This window comes from Populus trichocarpa, chromosome 3, assembly GCF_000002775.5.
Source record: "Populus trichocarpa isolate Nisqually-1 chromosome 3, P.trichocarpa_v4.1, whole genome shotgun sequence".
Lineage (NCBI taxonomy): Eukaryota > Viridiplantae > Streptophyta > Magnoliopsida > Malpighiales > Salicaceae > Populus > Populus trichocarpa.
Genome location: NC_037287.2, coordinates 17,128,776 through 17,146,533, shown reverse-complemented (window position 1 = coordinate 17,146,533; position 17,758 = coordinate 17,128,776). Strand labels below are relative to the sequence as shown.

Below are 17,758 nucleotides of genomic sequence, written 5' to 3'. Positions count from 1 at the left end.
GAAGGCTATAAGCATCAATTTTGCCTTGATGTTAACCCGAGGAGCGGTAGACGAGGCTTTCTCAGTTCACGTGTTGATTCTGCCTACACCATGAGCATTGTGGGCTTGTTACTTGAATGCGTGGAATTGTCATATAGACAAGGTAATTTGGCCATCAGTTTTACTTCTTGAATTGCATAAGATCAATAGATCAAAATTACGTGGTCCTGACTGTTAAAATGAGATGTAAAAGATATTAATTTATGGTTCCATAATGATCGGGAATTCAAATCATTTTGAGCTTTAAAATTGTGAGAAGTATGTCACTGCTATTTTTTTTTCCTGTACAATTTTGAATCGCAGGAGCTGGTGATGTCAGGCTCAGGGAAGATATACATAATGCCCATGGCTATCAGTTCCTTCTGCAGTTTGCAATGGTTTTGTCCTGCCTTTGATGGTACAGCAGATGGTTCTCATGCAATGAATGATGAACACGGACATGATTTAACATTAAAAAAGACCCCTCACGAGCTCAATTATCACACGCATTGTCTAGGTTGCTTGATGTTCTTGTTAATCTATCTCAATCTGGTCCTGCTGAATCTACATCATGGTCTAGAGGCAAAAGTTCCAAATCTTCTCACACTCGCCACAGCAGAAGTCGCAGGTCATCTTTAGATTGAGTTGCTGATGAAAATTGGGAGAAAGACAACAGGCAAAAGACCTTGAAGCAATCCAGATGTTGCAAGACATTTGGCTATAGACAGACAGTATAGTACTGTAGGCAGAAGTATTAAATAGAATGTTTAAGATATTCTCAAGTAATCTTGAAAACAATAATTTGTGTCAGCAATTACGGACCGTTCCACTTTTCATAAATATGGTTGGTTTCCCGCCATCATTGCAGGAGATAATCCTTAATCTCATCCTGAACTCAACGTTGTTGTTTTTTTTTTAATTATTATTAATATGATGTTTGGTTAGTTTACGCGTACTTTGATTAATTCTATAGGCCCTAAAATTAATGATTATATAAACCTTTAATAATTTTAAAATTTGTAAGACTCGAACTGCTGATATTTAAAAAAACAAACTTAAAGCAACATTTTTGTTTGATTGTACCATGTTGCAATTTTAGAGCCAGAGATAGATACGTGAGTTTTTGTGTTTCTTAAATTTCATGTAGTCCTGATTCTTTTGCTTCTGCAGGAATCGATCAACATCAGCGAGGTGAGGAAGAGCATAGGCAACTAGGGTAATGGCCAGGGTTTTTTTTTATTTAATAACAAATTTGTAATATTAGTTTAATGATAAAGCTGTGATATTAATATTATAAGGGTTTTTTTAAAGATAATCTTGTAAATAATTAAATATATTTTTTTGTTGGTATTTTTGGATAGAATATTAAGTTTTAGATTGTGTATAAATATCAGGATATAAATTATAATTTAAACCGTACTATGTTAAAATAATTCTCCATTTTTTATGTCATGTTTTAGAATATGGCATAAGAAACCGTCATGATCTTTGCTTTCTATGCTTTACTTGACATTATTATTTTGAACATTTTCTTAAAAAAAATATAGAATTTTGCGGCATGCTCTGGAGAAATTATTGCGTGGAAGAACATTTTCTTTAAGAAAAAAAAGGTAGTAGAATTTTGCAACACACCAAGGATAAAAACCTAAACATATATTGAATTTTTTTTTTTTTTTGTAGTAAGATAAAAGTTAAAAACCATCACCATCTAAGAGTAATTGTATTAAAAAGAGAAAATTGTATAGGGAAACAAGGGACATGTCCCAAGAAGTACAAAAGGTTGTTACCCTGGTTTATCTGATAAAATATAACAAGAAAAAAAAGCAAAAAATAAAAAAGAAACTAAAAATAAAAACAAAAGCAGACTGTAAATAAATAGTAGATGAGCTGATCGATCAATTTTTGAAAATTTATTAACCAATCGACCGGTTGATTACATATGAAATTGTGCTAAATACAATCTCGAAAACAACAAGAACAATGGTATCTCATGACTTTCAGAGGCACCAAATAGATCTAAAAGTAGCTGAGATATGAAACCTTAGTTCGAGCTCTACCAAACGGGACCAGAACAAATAAAAAATGTCCTCGCAAACATCTTGATGAGATCGGTAAATTTGATGAAATACTTTGTTATTTCTCTTATGCTAGATGAAGTAAACCGAGGTTGAAAGGGCTAATCGAGAAAAGGAGACGCGTAAATTCCTTCTTCTTTTCAAGTGTGTGTATGTATACTGAAGTAGTTGACGTCATGTCGAAGAAGGCCAACCCATAAGAGTCATGCTCGTGATAGCACCTCAAGCTGTAGCGGAGAAAGGACACTAAAAGAATAAATATTCATGTGTTTCAACCGGCGACCCATAAATGATACATGTCGAAGAGGGAATAATCTGAAAAACATGTAGTATGTCCATAATGTTAAGACAACCCATAGAGACAAGCCATATGATAAATGAGTGTCTTGAGATGAAACATAGAACCATAGAAGATGGTGTATAGAGTTTGTGGATCTGAAATCTCTAAGAATCTCTCATGCAGGGTTAATAGAGAACCTCCTCGATAAGTGACCATTCCAGACATAGTGGTCTAGTAAGGCACTCCTGAGAGACTACCTGATAGAAAAGCCCAAGTATCTCTTTCAATAATATTTGAGACCTTAACATTCTACGACAACTCAATAGAAATGAGCACCCTAAACACTAGGTCGCATAATTGTTGCTCACCTTGCAAGCAATAATCTAATGATAGAAAGGTAGTAGTCTCATTACTAATACCGGAATTCTACACCAATATTTGCTGAGTAGAATCTTCCCCCATGATCAAGAGAACATTGAAGGAGGCCTAACATGACAGATGAGCAAACTCACTGACAGGAAAATAAATAACTTTCTATCGCTCTTTTCGCTCTTTGTGGAATTAGAAGGTGTTTCATCTCCTTTTCCCAAAATATGTTTGAAGTTCTCTATTACAGAAATCTTCGATGAATAAATTGTAATAACATCTACAATCCTTGTAAGATTGTCCGTGCAGATTTCACAGTTTGCTTCACAGCGATGGGAGATCATTGAGCACCCAGAACTAGGATATCCTGAGAAGGATCACAACAAGAGTGGGCCAAGACCTAAAACATTTTCGGTAATTGTTAGGAAATTGCCATTATTGTGGCAAATGCCCTACCCACCACTATGCTTAATGGAATACTTAGTGGAAGCTTCATTCATGCCATAATTAGTGGCAGGATTTCAGGACCCATTGTCCCCTTGATGTGCTGGAGAAGGCTGCTAAGAAATGCATATAAAGGAGGCTTATATTTAAGAGCAAGATTGAGAGAATTATGAGAGTGCAGAGAGTGAAGTGACGAGAAGAAGAGAGAAAGAAGAGTTGCTGCCCCTGCTGCCATTGCAGCAGCTTCAACAGCTGTGTGTGAGAGCTGGGAGTAGAGTAGAGTGGATATAATCCTCCTCCTCCATGTATTTATTGTATCATTTCTCTATCTCTAATAAAATGAACCTCTCCCGTGGATGTAGGCAATTTGTCGAACCACGTAAAATATTGTGTCAGTGTGCTTAGCCTCCTATGGGCAACTATCAGAACACCACCGGTCCGCACATGGGGAGCCGGGATTCCCCAACAGTAATGCCATGTAAGATTTCTAGTGCTTGCATTGCACTTATATATGATTCCAAAATGATAAATGATTGTGTTTGACAGGGTCAACGAGCCTTGAATTTTGTGCTGAGGAACCAAGAGCTGATAGACAAAACTTTGCTGTTTGATAATGAGCTCCTTAAAATCATCCCAAGCCAACTCCAAACAGTTTCCTCTGCAGGCTGTACGTCCTCCACTATTCTTTTGTTTCGAGTAGTTGAGATAGAGGCCTATGATTTCCTTGTGTGAAGTGTTGAAAGTTTATTCTGCTCCAGGCGAGGAAGGAGAATTGGCGTTCAAACCATAGTTATTAAACCCGGCCCGGGGGTTGACCCGGCCAAGGGGCCGGGTCCCGGGTTTCAGGGGTCAACCCGGGTCAACTCGGGTCAACCCGGATTAACTCGGAAAAATTAAAAAAAAATAAAGTTTTAATATTTCATATGAAAAAATCCATGTAAATATAGATTATACATATTATGAAGTTTAAAAGAATATTTTAAAAAGTTTTTTATCCCACATTAAAAAGATATTATGTTAAGCTTTTAAGTTAAAGTATTTAAACTAAAAAAGTTTTTTATCCCACATTGAAAAAACATAACTTTTTCCTTGGAAACATAGAGTATATATACTAATGGGTTTCGAATCCCACATTGAAAAAACATAACTTTTTTCATGGGAACATGAAGTATATATATGAAAGGGCTTCAAATCCCACATTGAAAAGATACTATGTTATCCTTTTAAGTTGAAGTATTTAAACCAAAAGGTTTTTTATCCCACATTGAAAAAACATAACTTTTTTCATGGGAACATGGAGTATATATATGAAAGGGCTTCAAATCCCACATTGAAAAGATACTATGTTATCCTTTTAAGTTGAAGTATTTAAACCAAAAGGTTTTTTATCCCACATTGAAAAAACATGGTTTTTTTCATGGGAACATAGTGTATATATATGAAAGGGCTTCAAACCTCACATTGAAAAGATACTATGTTATCCTTTTAAGTTGAAGTATTTAAACCAAAAGGTTTTTTATCCCACATTGAAAAGACATGGTTTTTTTCATGGGAACATAGTGTATATATATATGAAAGGACTTCAAACCCCACATTGAAAAAAATACTATGTTATCTTTTTAAGTTGAAGTATTTAAATCAAAAGGTTTTTTATCCCACATTGAAAAAACATGACTTTTTTCTTGGGAACATAGAGTATATATACTAATGTGTTTCAAATCCCACATTTGAAAAAAAAAAAAAAAAACCAAAACCGGGTCTCGTCCGGGTTCGCCCGGGTCGCCCGGGTCCCGGGTCAACCCACCGGGTCGCCCGGGTTTGGCCGGGCTGTTGCCACAGCCGGTCTTTTGTTAAACCCGGACCGGTCCAGCCACCGGGTCGACCGGGTCCCGGGTCGACCCGCCGGGCCGGGCCGGGTTTAATAACAGTGGTTCAAACAATCCAATTTAAGATAACACCACGATTCGTCCCACTTGGGGAATTAGTTCAAGAGGCTAGAGAATGCTCATTTGTAAATTTATGTAATATTTTACTATGTTTTTACACCAAAATCTGAAAGGAAGTTTTGAATCTGACCTTGTTCCTCGAGAAGGTCCTTTTTTTTCTGGTTTTTATTAGTGCAGCATCATTGCAAAAGTATATTCGGTGAAAGATAGAATTGTATCTCGGTTTGTCAGCTGTAAACAAGGATTAATCTTCTTGTTTAATTTCTGCAGCTTCAATTGGAAATTATTGGAAGTCAATTATTTGCATGATCGATTCTGGTTTTCATATATGTCATGACCATACGACTGAATTATTTGAGTTCAGTGTATTGAAAGTGTGATTTCTACTTGAAATATATTAAAATAATATTTTTTTATTTTTTAAAAAATATTTTTAATATTAATATATCAAAATAATTTAAAAATATTAATTTAAATTAAAAAAAAATAAAAAAATTTAATTTTTTTTTAAAAGCACTTTTAACACCCAAAAACAATCCATACCCAAATGTTGTGCTTGAGAGGACGGAATTTCCACTTGCTTTATTGTTACTGAAGACGATAGGTCCAGTGGCTAGACTACTAATTTCACTGCTGCTTATAAAAAAACTCAACTGGATTACTAACATATCACAGGTCTACAGCCCCAAATTCAAACAAAACCTTGCAACAACCTAAAGTAATCACCGGGCAGGGACCTCGGATGCACAAATAAAACAAAGCACAGATGGGGAAAATTCATTCGACAGAAATTCAAGTCGTTCTCCAAACTTCCACAAAGTTGTTCCCCTAATTAACTGAAAGCTCACGCCGCTTGTAGCGCACCATCACCTTGTCCTTCACACCAACGACCATTGCATTCCAGTCTGTCTCAGGGAAAGGAGATATGAGCTCAAATTCAAAATTCCTCAGCAAATGACTCCATATAGCCTTTATCTGCAAGTAAGCAAATGGTTCGCCAAGGCACCCATGCCTGCCACCTCCAAAAGAAATATATGAAAATGCCCCTGCCGCTTTGTCTTCTTCTCTCCCAGCAGCAAATCTGTCAGGATCATACCTTTCTGGGTCCTTGAAGACATGAGGAAGACGGTTAGCAAATGCTGGAGATGTCGCGACTATGTGGCCCTTTGGGATGTCATATTCTTTCCCATCTCGTGTTGTCACGCTAAAGTCACTATGTGAGCTCCGTAAAAGCATAATTAGTGGAGGATGGAGTCTGAGGGCCTCCTTGATGCACCGATGCAAGACACCCATCTCGGATAAAATATCTTGATCAACTTTGTTCCCGTGCTTTTTCATCAAGTTCTTCTGCTCCTCCAACACAGCAGATAGGTATTCATTATGTCGCAGAAGATAGGCTCCTGTCCAAGTGGAGGTGATGGAACTGGTGTGCTGCCCAGCAAAGAGAGCAGCAATGAGCAAGCCTGTGATCTCAGACTCGGTTGTTGGGCGACCATCTTTATACTTCGAGTCAATGAAGCACTGCAACATGTCATTCTCTGATTTTCCAGCAAGCTTACGGGAATTTATGATATTTGCAAAGATTTCTGCAAGCTTCTTGCGTGCCCGATCACGGCGGCGATGAGCTGGGATGGGCAAGTATGGGAATAAAACACTGATTGGGAGCATTCCATTGTCAAGGTCATGGAATAGAGCAGACACATCATCAAAAAGCTTATCACGAACTTCTCGTCCAAGTAGACATCTACTGGCTGTCAAAATGATCAGATGCTCAAGCTCATACTTTATGTCTACCACCCCACTGTCTCCCCATTTTGAGAAGTAGTCCTGCCAGTTTCAAAATGACAGTAAAATGATTAGCACCATGAATTTGTACATCCTGAGCACAGCATGGTAATTCTGGAAATTATACAAGGGTAACAATCTAAAGTAACATTATGCACACTGTGCTGAACAAAACCAGTAATAAATGATGATTCTCTAGAATGATAGATGGAAGCATGGCCACCAGACTTAAATTTAAAATCCAAAATAACTATTTGTGCTTAAATATAAGCCAACATTAAAGAAAACACACAAGAATTGATTGCATAGAACTTAAACAGTAGTAAACAACAGAAAGAGCTGGCTGGTAAGAAACTCGATCACCTCTGCTTCTACCACCATCTGATCCACGTATCCCTTGAGTTTGCTCACTCTTAAAGACTCTGTAAAGAATCGAAATTGCTCTTGCCTTATAGAGTAATCCACATCAAACACAACACCAGGACCAAAAGTAGGCACATTGAACTGATACACCTCCTGCTGGCTCAAATCTGCTTCGGAGGCCTTGAAGAAGTGAGCAGACACCTCAGGGCCAATCAAGAAAGTAATCTTCCAGTTAGCTAGGTTCACTGTAAAAACACTGCCAAGTTTTGGGTACTCTTCACGAAGCATAACGATGGGTCCTTTAAGGAATCGAATGAGCCCTCCTATCAAAGGCCAACCCTTCATAACCGGAGGCAACCGCTTTTGAGATCTAGGCATTATAAGTGCAGAGATAAGCTTGGCCACTAGTAGAGTGGCCAAAATGAGCAGACCCACGTTCAAGAACTTGTTATCCGTATCTTTAGTCATTGTAAAGTCAGTAGATTTAGCTGAAAATCCAAACAGGAAACAGAAATATCAGTCAAATAGTACCCACATCACATAAAACAGCTTAAACACAATATGAATTTCTAAAAGTTAAATTAAAAGCAGATCTAAAGGTTCCATTTTTAGTTAACATTGGAATCAAATAACAGTAAGAAAAAAATTCGCAATCAGTTCATTTCACAACACCACACTATGCAGTGCTTGGAAGCTGAGAATGCAACTAAAAAACGGAAATAACTTCGAATAGCAAAGCTTCAGAATTTCAAAAAAAATGACAGTCCCAAACTGGAAATCTCAAATCAGAGAAAACCCAGTATTCAGTTCATGAAAAGAAAAGAAAAACTCCAAAAACAACTGCTAGCACATGCAGGCGGAGAAAACAAGAAAATGCAATAATATCAACAAAATCAGAAACTCCAAGATTAATAAATTAAACCTTTTTTCAAGAGAGAGGTTGGAAAATGGAGTGAAGAAGTAGTACCTGATTTCAGATTGAAAAGGAGAGGACTGACAGAGAAAAGGATTCAGAGGATCATGTGGATTTCAGGATCGGACAGATGCATAAACGAGAGGCAAAGTGTTCTTTTTTTCTTCACTTTCTCATTGTTTTCTCAAAAGTAGCAACTAGTAGAAGAAGACTCTGTGTGGTGGGTTACTAAAAGGTGTGTGGCATTAGGATTTTATGGAAGAGTTAGAATGTGGTTGTAGTTAAAAAAAAAAATTAAAAATTATATTTAAAAAAAATTAAAAACTCATAAAAAATAGTCGTGATATACATTTAAAATTATAATATATATTAATTAATTAAATATTTTTTAAATTAAGATAGCTGTAAAATGTTGTTTCACCATGACTTTTAGTATTATTAAAATACTATTTGGTATTGTAATAATAATTATTTTTTAAAATATTTTTAAATTTAAAAAATTATTTTTAATTTTTAAAATTTATTTGAGATTAACACATTAAAATAATCTAAAAATAAAAAATAATTTTAAATAAAAAAATAAATTATTATAGAACAGCATTTGTAGCATTTGTGTCGTGTTGTTCCCAAAAGCTAGCCAAATGTATGGTTAATAATGATGGGTTAAGTTAAGTTAAGTTAAGCAAAGGAGGTTTGAGTAAACAAGGATGGATTACGATTTACATGGGGCTCGTTGGATCTGGAAAACAAAACAGTGGGTGTTGCTGTCTTTGTTTAGTGTTGTTGTCCAGATGGTTTTGTCGTTTAGTGTGGTGTTTTTTTTTTTATTGGTGGAGGAGTTTGGAAAAATCTCCATTAACACGTGCCAAGTTGGAGACAGGCAAAACTAGCTTATCTGGACCTGACTAATTTGAACCACGGGAGGGACCTTCTTGATTTTGGATTCAAGGTCCAATGAATATCACCTTTTCCAGTTAAGATTAATGCTAATATAATTTAAATAGATGGTTATAATATTTTTGGTGAAGTGAATTACGTAAGTTTGAGAAGATTATCCTTTCCAATTTATAATGTAATATATATATATATATATATATATATATATATATGTGTGTGTGTGTGTGTGTGTGTGTGTGTGTGTGTGTGTGTTTTTGTTTAAATAATGTAATATTTATTTATTGACGTGAAGAATTCACTCTATAAAAAAAAACACATGGAAAAGGCATTCGGTTCAAGAATGCAATTCTTTTTCCAAAAAAAATAAAATAAAGAGAGAGAGAGGATAATTTCTCTTTGACTTGCCTTCGAGATTCCTATTTTTATTAGATCTCCACGTTTAAGAAACAACTTTATCTGTGGAGACGCTCCGATAAAAAAAAAATCTATAAAATAAATACGATGAAATTTTTAAATAAAATAAATACAAAATGCATGGTAGCGCAGAGAAATTATGGGTTTACATACTTTTTCAAAATAATCTGAGTTTAAAGACTGCGGTTACAAAAAAAAAAGTTGGAGTTTACAAAAAAACATTATTTTTTTTGTTTTAAATTATTTTTTATATATTTTTAAATTCTCTTTATTGTATTGATGTTAAAAAATATTATTTTAATATATTTTCAAATAAAAAACACTTTAAAAAATAACTATTATTAAGTCCTAAACATTCTATAAATACTAGCTTATCCCTGCTAACCACTGACATCAACCCCAGTGGCGGAGGCGGGGGGCTGGCAGGGGCCCCGGCCCCTGCAAGACATATTTTTTCCCAGCCCCTTCCTTATAAATATTTTAAAAATAACTGAAAGGCCTCCCTTAATTTTTAATTTGGCCCTCCTAACTTTTTTTTTCTTGCTCCGCCCCTTATCAACCCCTTGATGCCATAGCTATTGATGTGGAAAAGAAATTGCTATATCATAGCATAAATAATAGATGTTAAAAAACCATTTCAGAAAAAAAAATAATTAATGGTTTTTTTATTAGTTTCTTATAAATGACGCGAATTAATAAAGTTTCAAATTCCAATATGCTAAGAAGTGAGGTTTTTAAGTGTTTGGATAGTGAATAATCATACATTCACACCAATACTTCCTTCTTCAAAGTTCATAAAGTTGATAGTAAATGGCCTAACACATGTAAAACATTTTTTTTGTGAGGTTTAAGAACTTTTCGACGATAAAGTTAGTGATTTTAAGTAAGAGATTGCAATAAATAAGAGAATGAAATTTAAATTCTAAAAATAAGAGTGTTTGTTATTGTTTTTGTATAATAAATGCTCTAAAAAGTAAAGTATGAAAACTTAGAGAATAGAAATTATGAACCCTTTATCTAGGTGGTTCATGGGGAATATATAGCCCTCGAACCTTATCATACTTTACTTGAATTGAAAGGTTGGAGTGTCATATCCTCGTGATAACATTAATGAGAGATAAATATATGTTAAAATTATAAAAATAAACAAACAAGGCCTCATAACCCAACATGAGGCTTATAATGATCGTCAGTTTCATACCCCACTTGGACTTGGAATGATGCACAAGGGTGATGAGAGTTTGACAGCTTGTCAAATCTATATGTACCCAGGCTCAGCACGTCGTAGAACCCAAGGATGTTAGGTCTGACAACTCACCAGACCCATATGTACTTGAGTTTGACGCATAGCTGAACCCAATGATATTGGGTTTGCTAGCTTGTCAGACCCACATGTACTTGGGCTTAGTGCATAGCTGAACCCAAAGATATGAGGTATGACAACTCATCATACTCATATGTACTTAAGTTTAACATGTAGTCGACAGAAGGATATTGAGTTTGACAGCGCGTCATACCTTCATGTACTTAGGCTCAATGCATAATTAAACCCAAAGATATTAGGTATGGGAACTCTCTAGATTCATATGTACTGGGTTTAACATGTAGTCGACCAAAGGATATTGGATCTGACAACTTACCATACTCATATATATATATTTGGGCTCAGCATATGAATGAGTCTAAGAATGTTGGGTCTGATAACTTACTAGACCCGCGTTTATTTGGGTTCAACGCATAACCGATCCCAAGAAATGTTGGGTCTGATACTTTGTCAACCTCATATGTACTGACTCAGCATGTAACTGAACCTAAGAATATTGAGTTTGGAAACTCACCAGACTCATATGTATTTGGGCTCAACGTGTGGCTAAACCCAATGATGTTGGGTTTGACACCTCGCCAGATCCATATGTTTTTTTGCTCAACATATAACTAAACTTAAGGATATTGGGTCTGGAAACTCACCAAATCCTTATGCACTTGGGCTCAAAACTCAATGATGTTGGATTTGATAGTTCGCCAACGCCACATATATTTAGGCTCGGCGCATAGTTGAGATATTAGGTTTAACAACTCGTCAAACTCATATGCACTTGGACTTAGTATGTAGTTGAACCCAAAGATATTGGGTCTGGCAAATCACCAAACTTATATGTATATAGGCTCAGTATAAAGCTGAAGTTAAGGTTATTGGGCTTGGAAGTAAGTCAGACTCATGTTATCTAGGCTTAATATTTTACCCAACCTAGGTATATTGTATTATCACCCTGTCTTTGGCCTTTTTAAACATGGACTAAGGCAAAAAAATATATATATAACATACGTCGATACATCAATGAAAATTCAATAATATTATATAACATGTTAAATTAAAATATGAATACCATAAGTAATTTTGACCTATCATGAAAAAAATAATAGAAATTTTTTTAATAAGATCTTATTGTATTTTCCTTGTAAATTGATTGTTTATGATAAAAGCTTTCCAACTAGTTAGGATATTGAAGTTTCGAAATTATTTTTCCTATTCCATTTTAAAAGAAGTAATTCATTTTCCTGTTTTAAAAAACAGTACTGTGAGCTAGGGGTACTAATAGGCACACTTACCATCTCTAGATTAAACAAAATATATTATAAACTATCAAATATTATTGATGTAGTGTTTTACTATTCATATAAAAAAACTGTAACATTATAAATTCATTAAAAAAGATCTATTGATGCTTAGGTTTTAATTGTGGACCAAGACTAAATTTATTATGAATTATATTAGTGAAGTGATGATTTTGCTCTTCATTTCAAAATTATTAAGCCTTGTATTTAGGGTAGAATAATCTTTGCTAAATTATCAAAAAATCATTTAAGAATTAGACAGGGATAATAAGATCTTTACACTTTTATTCAACACGATAAAATTAATTAATCGCCCTTAAAAGTAAAATTTTGTAAACTTGGATTTATAATCTTTTTTTTCTTTGTACTTTTTTTTAACGGTTAAATGACGTGTTTGCCCTTAAAGTCAAGATTTTTATAGCTTTGGTCCAGGGGCATTTCCGTCTTTTCATATTGATTTTTTTTTAATAATATGGATGTTAAAGGGGTTGTTTGGTAATTGACTTAGTTTAAATATTATTAAAAAAGAGGCTTACGCATGGTGCACACGCACCGACTTGTGAAATGTCCTTGCACCATTTGGACAACGCATGAGATATCGTGTGGTGGTTATATAATGGCTTTTATAGCAGTGTTTGATTTGTCTAGGCTTTTTCTCCATCTAGGTGTAGCACATGTGTCAAATAGCCGTCATGTTTAGTGCACGCAACCTTTTATTCTTCTTTTTTTTTCTTTTCTCTTTTTTCCCTCTCTCTTCTTTGATTTTCATACTGACCCTATAAAAAAATAAAAGCAGCTCATTATTTTGTTATTTCTTCATATTTAATCCCTGTCCTTTTGATTACAATTAGTTTTATTTGAGATGATTTATGAAATTGAATTTTTTTTTCAATTTATCCCCCTTCATTTTTTTTTCTACCAATTTGCTTCTCATTATTTAATTGCTATTTTTTTTTTGCCTTGGAATTTTTTTTTAAATTGATAAAAAAAAATTCAATTTCATGCTCCAACATTTAATTTGTTTGAAATCAAGCTTCTTGATTAAATCTAGGTCTAAAATTTTATAGAATGTGAGTTTGAAAAATTAATTCAGATTTAGAAAATTTATCTAAGTTCACTTGTTTTTTTTTTTTTAATTTATATTTTTTCAATTTTACCTCTCAATATTTTTTTATTTGTTTTCTATAGAATTTTTCACTAATTTTAATAATAACCTAAATTATATAGAGTCTTTTTATCTATATTCAATTTAGCTTTTTTTTAGAAATTTTGTTTCGAAATAAATAAAATTAATATAAGAATGATATGCTATTCTGATTAATTTGCCTTTTTGATTTGTTACTCCAACGGCATGAGCAGCTTTTGCTTATAAAAAAATATCGGGGCAGAATTTCAATCTTGTTGGTGAAATCAAAGATCTAAAAATATATATATTACTTTCATGTGATTTAATTGGTCCAAATATTCTGTTCGAGTGGCATTTACTGTGGCAGAACCACAGTATCTCACAAGTAGTCCCATGAAAATCAATCACAAGTAGCCCCATGAAAATCAATGTAGCTTCTTAACCCACCATCTCATCCAACAGTCTCATGCCCATGACCAACAATATAGTAATTACTTGAGACCAGCCTGCTAGAAAGTGCATGCGAAGGGTTTCCATTCTTTCATGCTGGAACTGATTATTACATTATTCTACGGCTTCCACCAATACTGTATCGTAACCAAACATCATCCTATTGGTGGAAGCACGGATTAACATTAGCAATACTTGAGCAACTTATACGAGCCGGCATAATGTTCATGAATCAGTTTATACAAGCTATACACTGATAAGTAAAAATCTATACAGAAAGCATCGAGTATTTGACCATCAGGTACATTAGGAAATTACAAGGTTTGAGAAAATGAAAAATCGGTTTCCTCTATGCAAGAACCTTCTTTATTTTCTTCTCTTTAGAGAAACTCTATGCAAGACTCCTTTAAACAAAGTTCAGGGAGCTTTTATTTACACTCCGGCCAGCTCTTCCCCCATTACTTGACAATCAGACGCTGAACAACTTAAGGGCTTTCACAAAACTCCATCTCCTAACATTCCAAATGGAAGTGATTCATCAGGAACACCTCAAAAAATCTGGTGCTATTATTAGGATTTCCATATGAAGGACCAGTTATAACATTATTTTGTGAGCAATTACTCCCAAAAAGAAAATGAACACAATACTTTACAGTGACAATCCAAGATTGAGATAAATTCAGATGAACATGTAGGTGCAAAAAGCAGAGTGATGGTGAAGTTTTGATGGCAGTAATTCTCTCAAATATGTGATGGGAGAGAGTGTTCTGAAGTTATCGGTACCCATCTCCACATCAACAGGATGATTAAAGGCTTGACAATATATCTCTAGGCTACCTGACAAACTGGCCATAGTTTTAGCAGCTATTAATACTAAATTGGTCCATACAGACAAAATTAAGCCTGCATATCACCTTTCCAGAGATCAGTGCCTTTCCAGGAAGGTTCAAGACTTGAGATTTTTTTTTCTTTTAGGATGAAATTGAATTTGTTATCTAAGAGGAAATTCAGCATACCTTGCCGCATATTGGACAACTTTCACTTCTTTCCAACCATTCATAAATACAACCGAGGTGAAAATGGTGAGAGCATCGTGTCATGATTTTAGGATTTTCTGGAGTGTACTCTGCAACATGACCATTCAAAAACTGCTTACTGAAGGGAATAAGAAGATCCTCACAAGTTAAAGGTCACAATTGGAATGCAGCGCAGCATAAGCACATTAAATTACCATCAAGACAAGTAGGGCAGACATCTTCATCTGCAGTAGACGGTTGCACATAAGTTAGTCCATGTGCAACTTTTGTTGCCAAAGATTTCTCTGAGGACTCTGAATAGCCAAGTTTATTGTCATCTTCGGAATCAACCCCATTTCTTTTTTTTACAGAGCCCAATGATTCCATGCCAGAACTGCTCACATTTCTTCTCAGTGATTGTGATTCTTCTTGGAAGTGAGTCATCGACTTCCTAGAGACTAAACCATAACGCTGCAAACGATCATACCTCTGATCATTATCGGAAGGGACTGGCCTGGATGATGAGAGTTGAGTGTCATTTGCAGAACTATCAGGTAATCCTGTGCCAACTCCAGTTGATGCCAAAAAATTACCTCCTTGGGTTGGCGATACAGTGCGACCTTCAAGTCTGTGAAACATTGTACCATACTGCAAGCACATGGCAGAAGGTAATAAGTACATCAGATAACTGGAATGAAGTATAAAAACAGAAAGTATGGTGAATGGGTCATACCAGCACCAAGGAACCCTTCTCAAAAAAATAAGGGGAAATTTATTATGACAATAGCTTTAGAAATTAGGATCTTTTCATGATCAAGAATATGGTCCCAGGAATATAGGTGATTGTATAATTTAGTTAATCGGTTTTTAAGCTAATTTTATGAAACAACACCTGATATAGAGAGTATTATAAGAGCCATATTAAGTTACCTTATCCTTGCCCCACCTTTATCAAATCACAATGCATGCATGGGAAATAATGTTATTAGAATGCAAAACATGAGTATAACTTTAATCAGAATGCATATGAAAATACTGATAGAGCACACCACGAAATTGGAATTGCACCCAAAAAAATGGTACCAAGTAATCATCTTTTTGCTCTGGGTACCTAAAGAGTTCATAATGACTATTCTGCATATACTTCAAATTCTCTCAGTGAAACATTTATTTCATGTTTTCATAAAATTTGAGCTCTATGCAATCACAAGATTATAAACAGTACCTTGAAGTAGAAATTGGCAAACCACTAAAAGGCCTAACTCCTAGATTTAGACCAAATTCGTTGGTTACATGATGTTATACAAGCAAAGGAAGCAAACAATTGTCCACAACAACCTGCCTCAAGTTTACAAACATCTAGGAAAGAAAATAAACAAAGTCAAGTGCGTTGAGTTGCTTGCACTTCAATGCTTACCCCACCGAGTAACTGGTGGAAAAAGAATCTTAGGCAAATGCAGTGCCTGTATATTGAACTCCCTGGGTAAGCATGTTCTTCATGTTCATCACTGCTAAGACAGCAGCAGAAGGCACCCATCTTTGTACTTCAAAAATAAAACCCAAAGGAATTGGCTGCTGACAACTAGGAAGCAACAAGCTAGGAATAAAGGATGCTAAATCTTCAACAAACCTGTACGAAACTAACACATTTGAAGCACCCCATAAGAACAAGTATCAGTATAAATGGAATGATGAGAAGAACGAGTTGTGAATGACATAAATCATCTGCCAAAGAGAAAGAATCTAGAGTTCATAGTAGAGAAACTCCTATAGGGATTTCCAAAGCCCACCACGTAAAGTTCTTCAATTAAAATTTTTGAAAGAAACATATACATTAAAATGCCACAAAACATCTCAAGGGTACTTCACACAGTTCTGCGTTCTGGGAATGGCAAACAAGTGCAGATGCAGAGTGCCGAATGACACCAATTCCAGAAAGTCACAACAGGCATAAAATTCCTCTGAAACCACGAGCAGTGTCGTGGCAATCAATCTAAACTACAAAATGATTGCTTTCTTTGCCTATCATTGAAGGTTTGAAAGGGTTTTTGGATGAAAAACCTGTTCCAAGAAGTATTTTATTTTGTCAAGTTGCCATGGACAGTAATTCCTGCACAATGGAATAATAAATCAATAAATTAGCGATGAGAGATTTTTATTTTTGAAGAGAAATAGCAATGTACCAAATACAAACTAAGAAAAAAAAACCCTTAATCTCACTGTAAAATAAAATAACAAAGTGTAAATTCTTTATTTTTTTTTCATTTTAAATGGGAAGCAAAGACACAAAATTGAACAAAAAAAAGAGAAGAATAAAAAGGAGCAAATTAAGCAAGCAGAAGCAATAAATAAAGCAGAATGAAATGAAAAGAAACAGCAACCAGTCTAACCTTAAACAACAGAGACACTAATTTCTTACCAAAAAAAAAAAAAACACTCGCCCTAACAATTGTATGAATCGTGACGATCGCGGGTCGTGTTGTGAGAACTGAAAGTGTCCCACCTAGGGTTTGTTTTACGCGTAAAATAAAAGGAAAGGAGAGGAATAGAGAGAGAGAGAGAGAGAGAGAGAGAGAGAGGAAGTTTCTTTCTACTTACCTTCAGTACAAGCGAAGAGAAAAAGGAGAAAAGGAATAATGTAACCCTAACATGATTAAGATCATAATTTTTTCAACAGAAAAAAAAAAATAGAATCAATAAAATTTTGTTGACTATTCTACGTTAAGACGTAATATTTTGAAAGTAGTATTGCATCAGATCTAAAGAGAAAATACTGAGCAGATAATTATCCACATATTGCATGTGAGTTTCACCATATTGAAAGGGCAATTTTTCACGCATGTTATGCACTTGTAATGGCCCGACAGTTTAACCAGTTTAACTAGAAACCTGATGTAATTACTAATTAGGGTGTATACTGGTTCAGATTTCAGATTAAAAAGAAATTTAAAAAAATAATTTAATTTGACGGTTCAAAACCATAGCATTATATTAATCTGTTTAACTCAAGATAAAACTCAACTTTTAACTTATTGTTTTTTTAAAAAAT

At 34.7% G+C, this 17,758-nt stretch overlaps 2 protein-coding genes across 7 annotated transcripts; both read right to left on the bottom strand.

Annotated features, from left to right (window-relative positions):
* Positions 1 to 5,691: 5,691 nt before the first annotated feature.
* LOC7481174 (sterol 14-demethylase) lies at positions 5,692 to 8,430 on the bottom strand. Its single transcript, XM_002303708.3, has 3 exons — positions 8,245 to 8,430; positions 7,278 to 7,765; positions 5,692 to 6,956 (listed from the first exon to the last, which is right to left on the bottom strand). The coding sequence occupies exons 2-3, from the start codon at positions 7,743 to 7,745 to the stop codon at positions 5,958 to 5,960; spliced, it is 1,467 nt and encodes a 488-aa protein (XP_002303744.1). The 5' UTR covers positions 7,746 to 7,765; positions 8,245 to 8,430; the 3' UTR covers positions 5,692 to 5,957.
* Positions 8,431 to 13,856: 5,426 nt separating this feature from the next.
* Positions 13,857 to 17,423, bottom strand: LOC7497577 (E3 ubiquitin-protein ligase At3g02290). 6 transcript variants are annotated; one of them, XM_024598037.2, is made up of 6 exons: positions 17,308 to 17,421; positions 16,771 to 16,819; positions 16,127 to 16,349; positions 14,925 to 15,357; positions 14,710 to 14,819; positions 13,857 to 14,205 (listed from the first exon to the last, which is right to left on the bottom strand). In XM_024598037.2, the coding sequence occupies exons 3-6, from the start codon at positions 16,244 to 16,246 to the stop codon at positions 14,179 to 14,181; spliced, it is 690 nt and encodes a 229-aa protein (XP_024453805.1). In that variant the 5' UTR covers positions 16,247 to 16,349; positions 16,771 to 16,819; positions 17,308 to 17,421; the 3' UTR covers positions 13,857 to 14,178. The 6 variants fall into 6 exon arrangements, with proteins under 6 accessions (XP_024453805.1, XP_024453802.1, XP_024453804.1 ...); XM_024598034.2 differs by lacking the exon at positions 17,308 to 17,421 and adding an exon at positions 17,100 to 17,301 and having other exon boundaries at positions 16,543 to 16,819; XM_024598036.2 differs by lacking the exon at positions 17,308 to 17,421 and adding an exon at positions 17,100 to 17,301.
* Between the last annotated feature and the right edge of the window lie 335 nt (positions 17,424 to 17,758).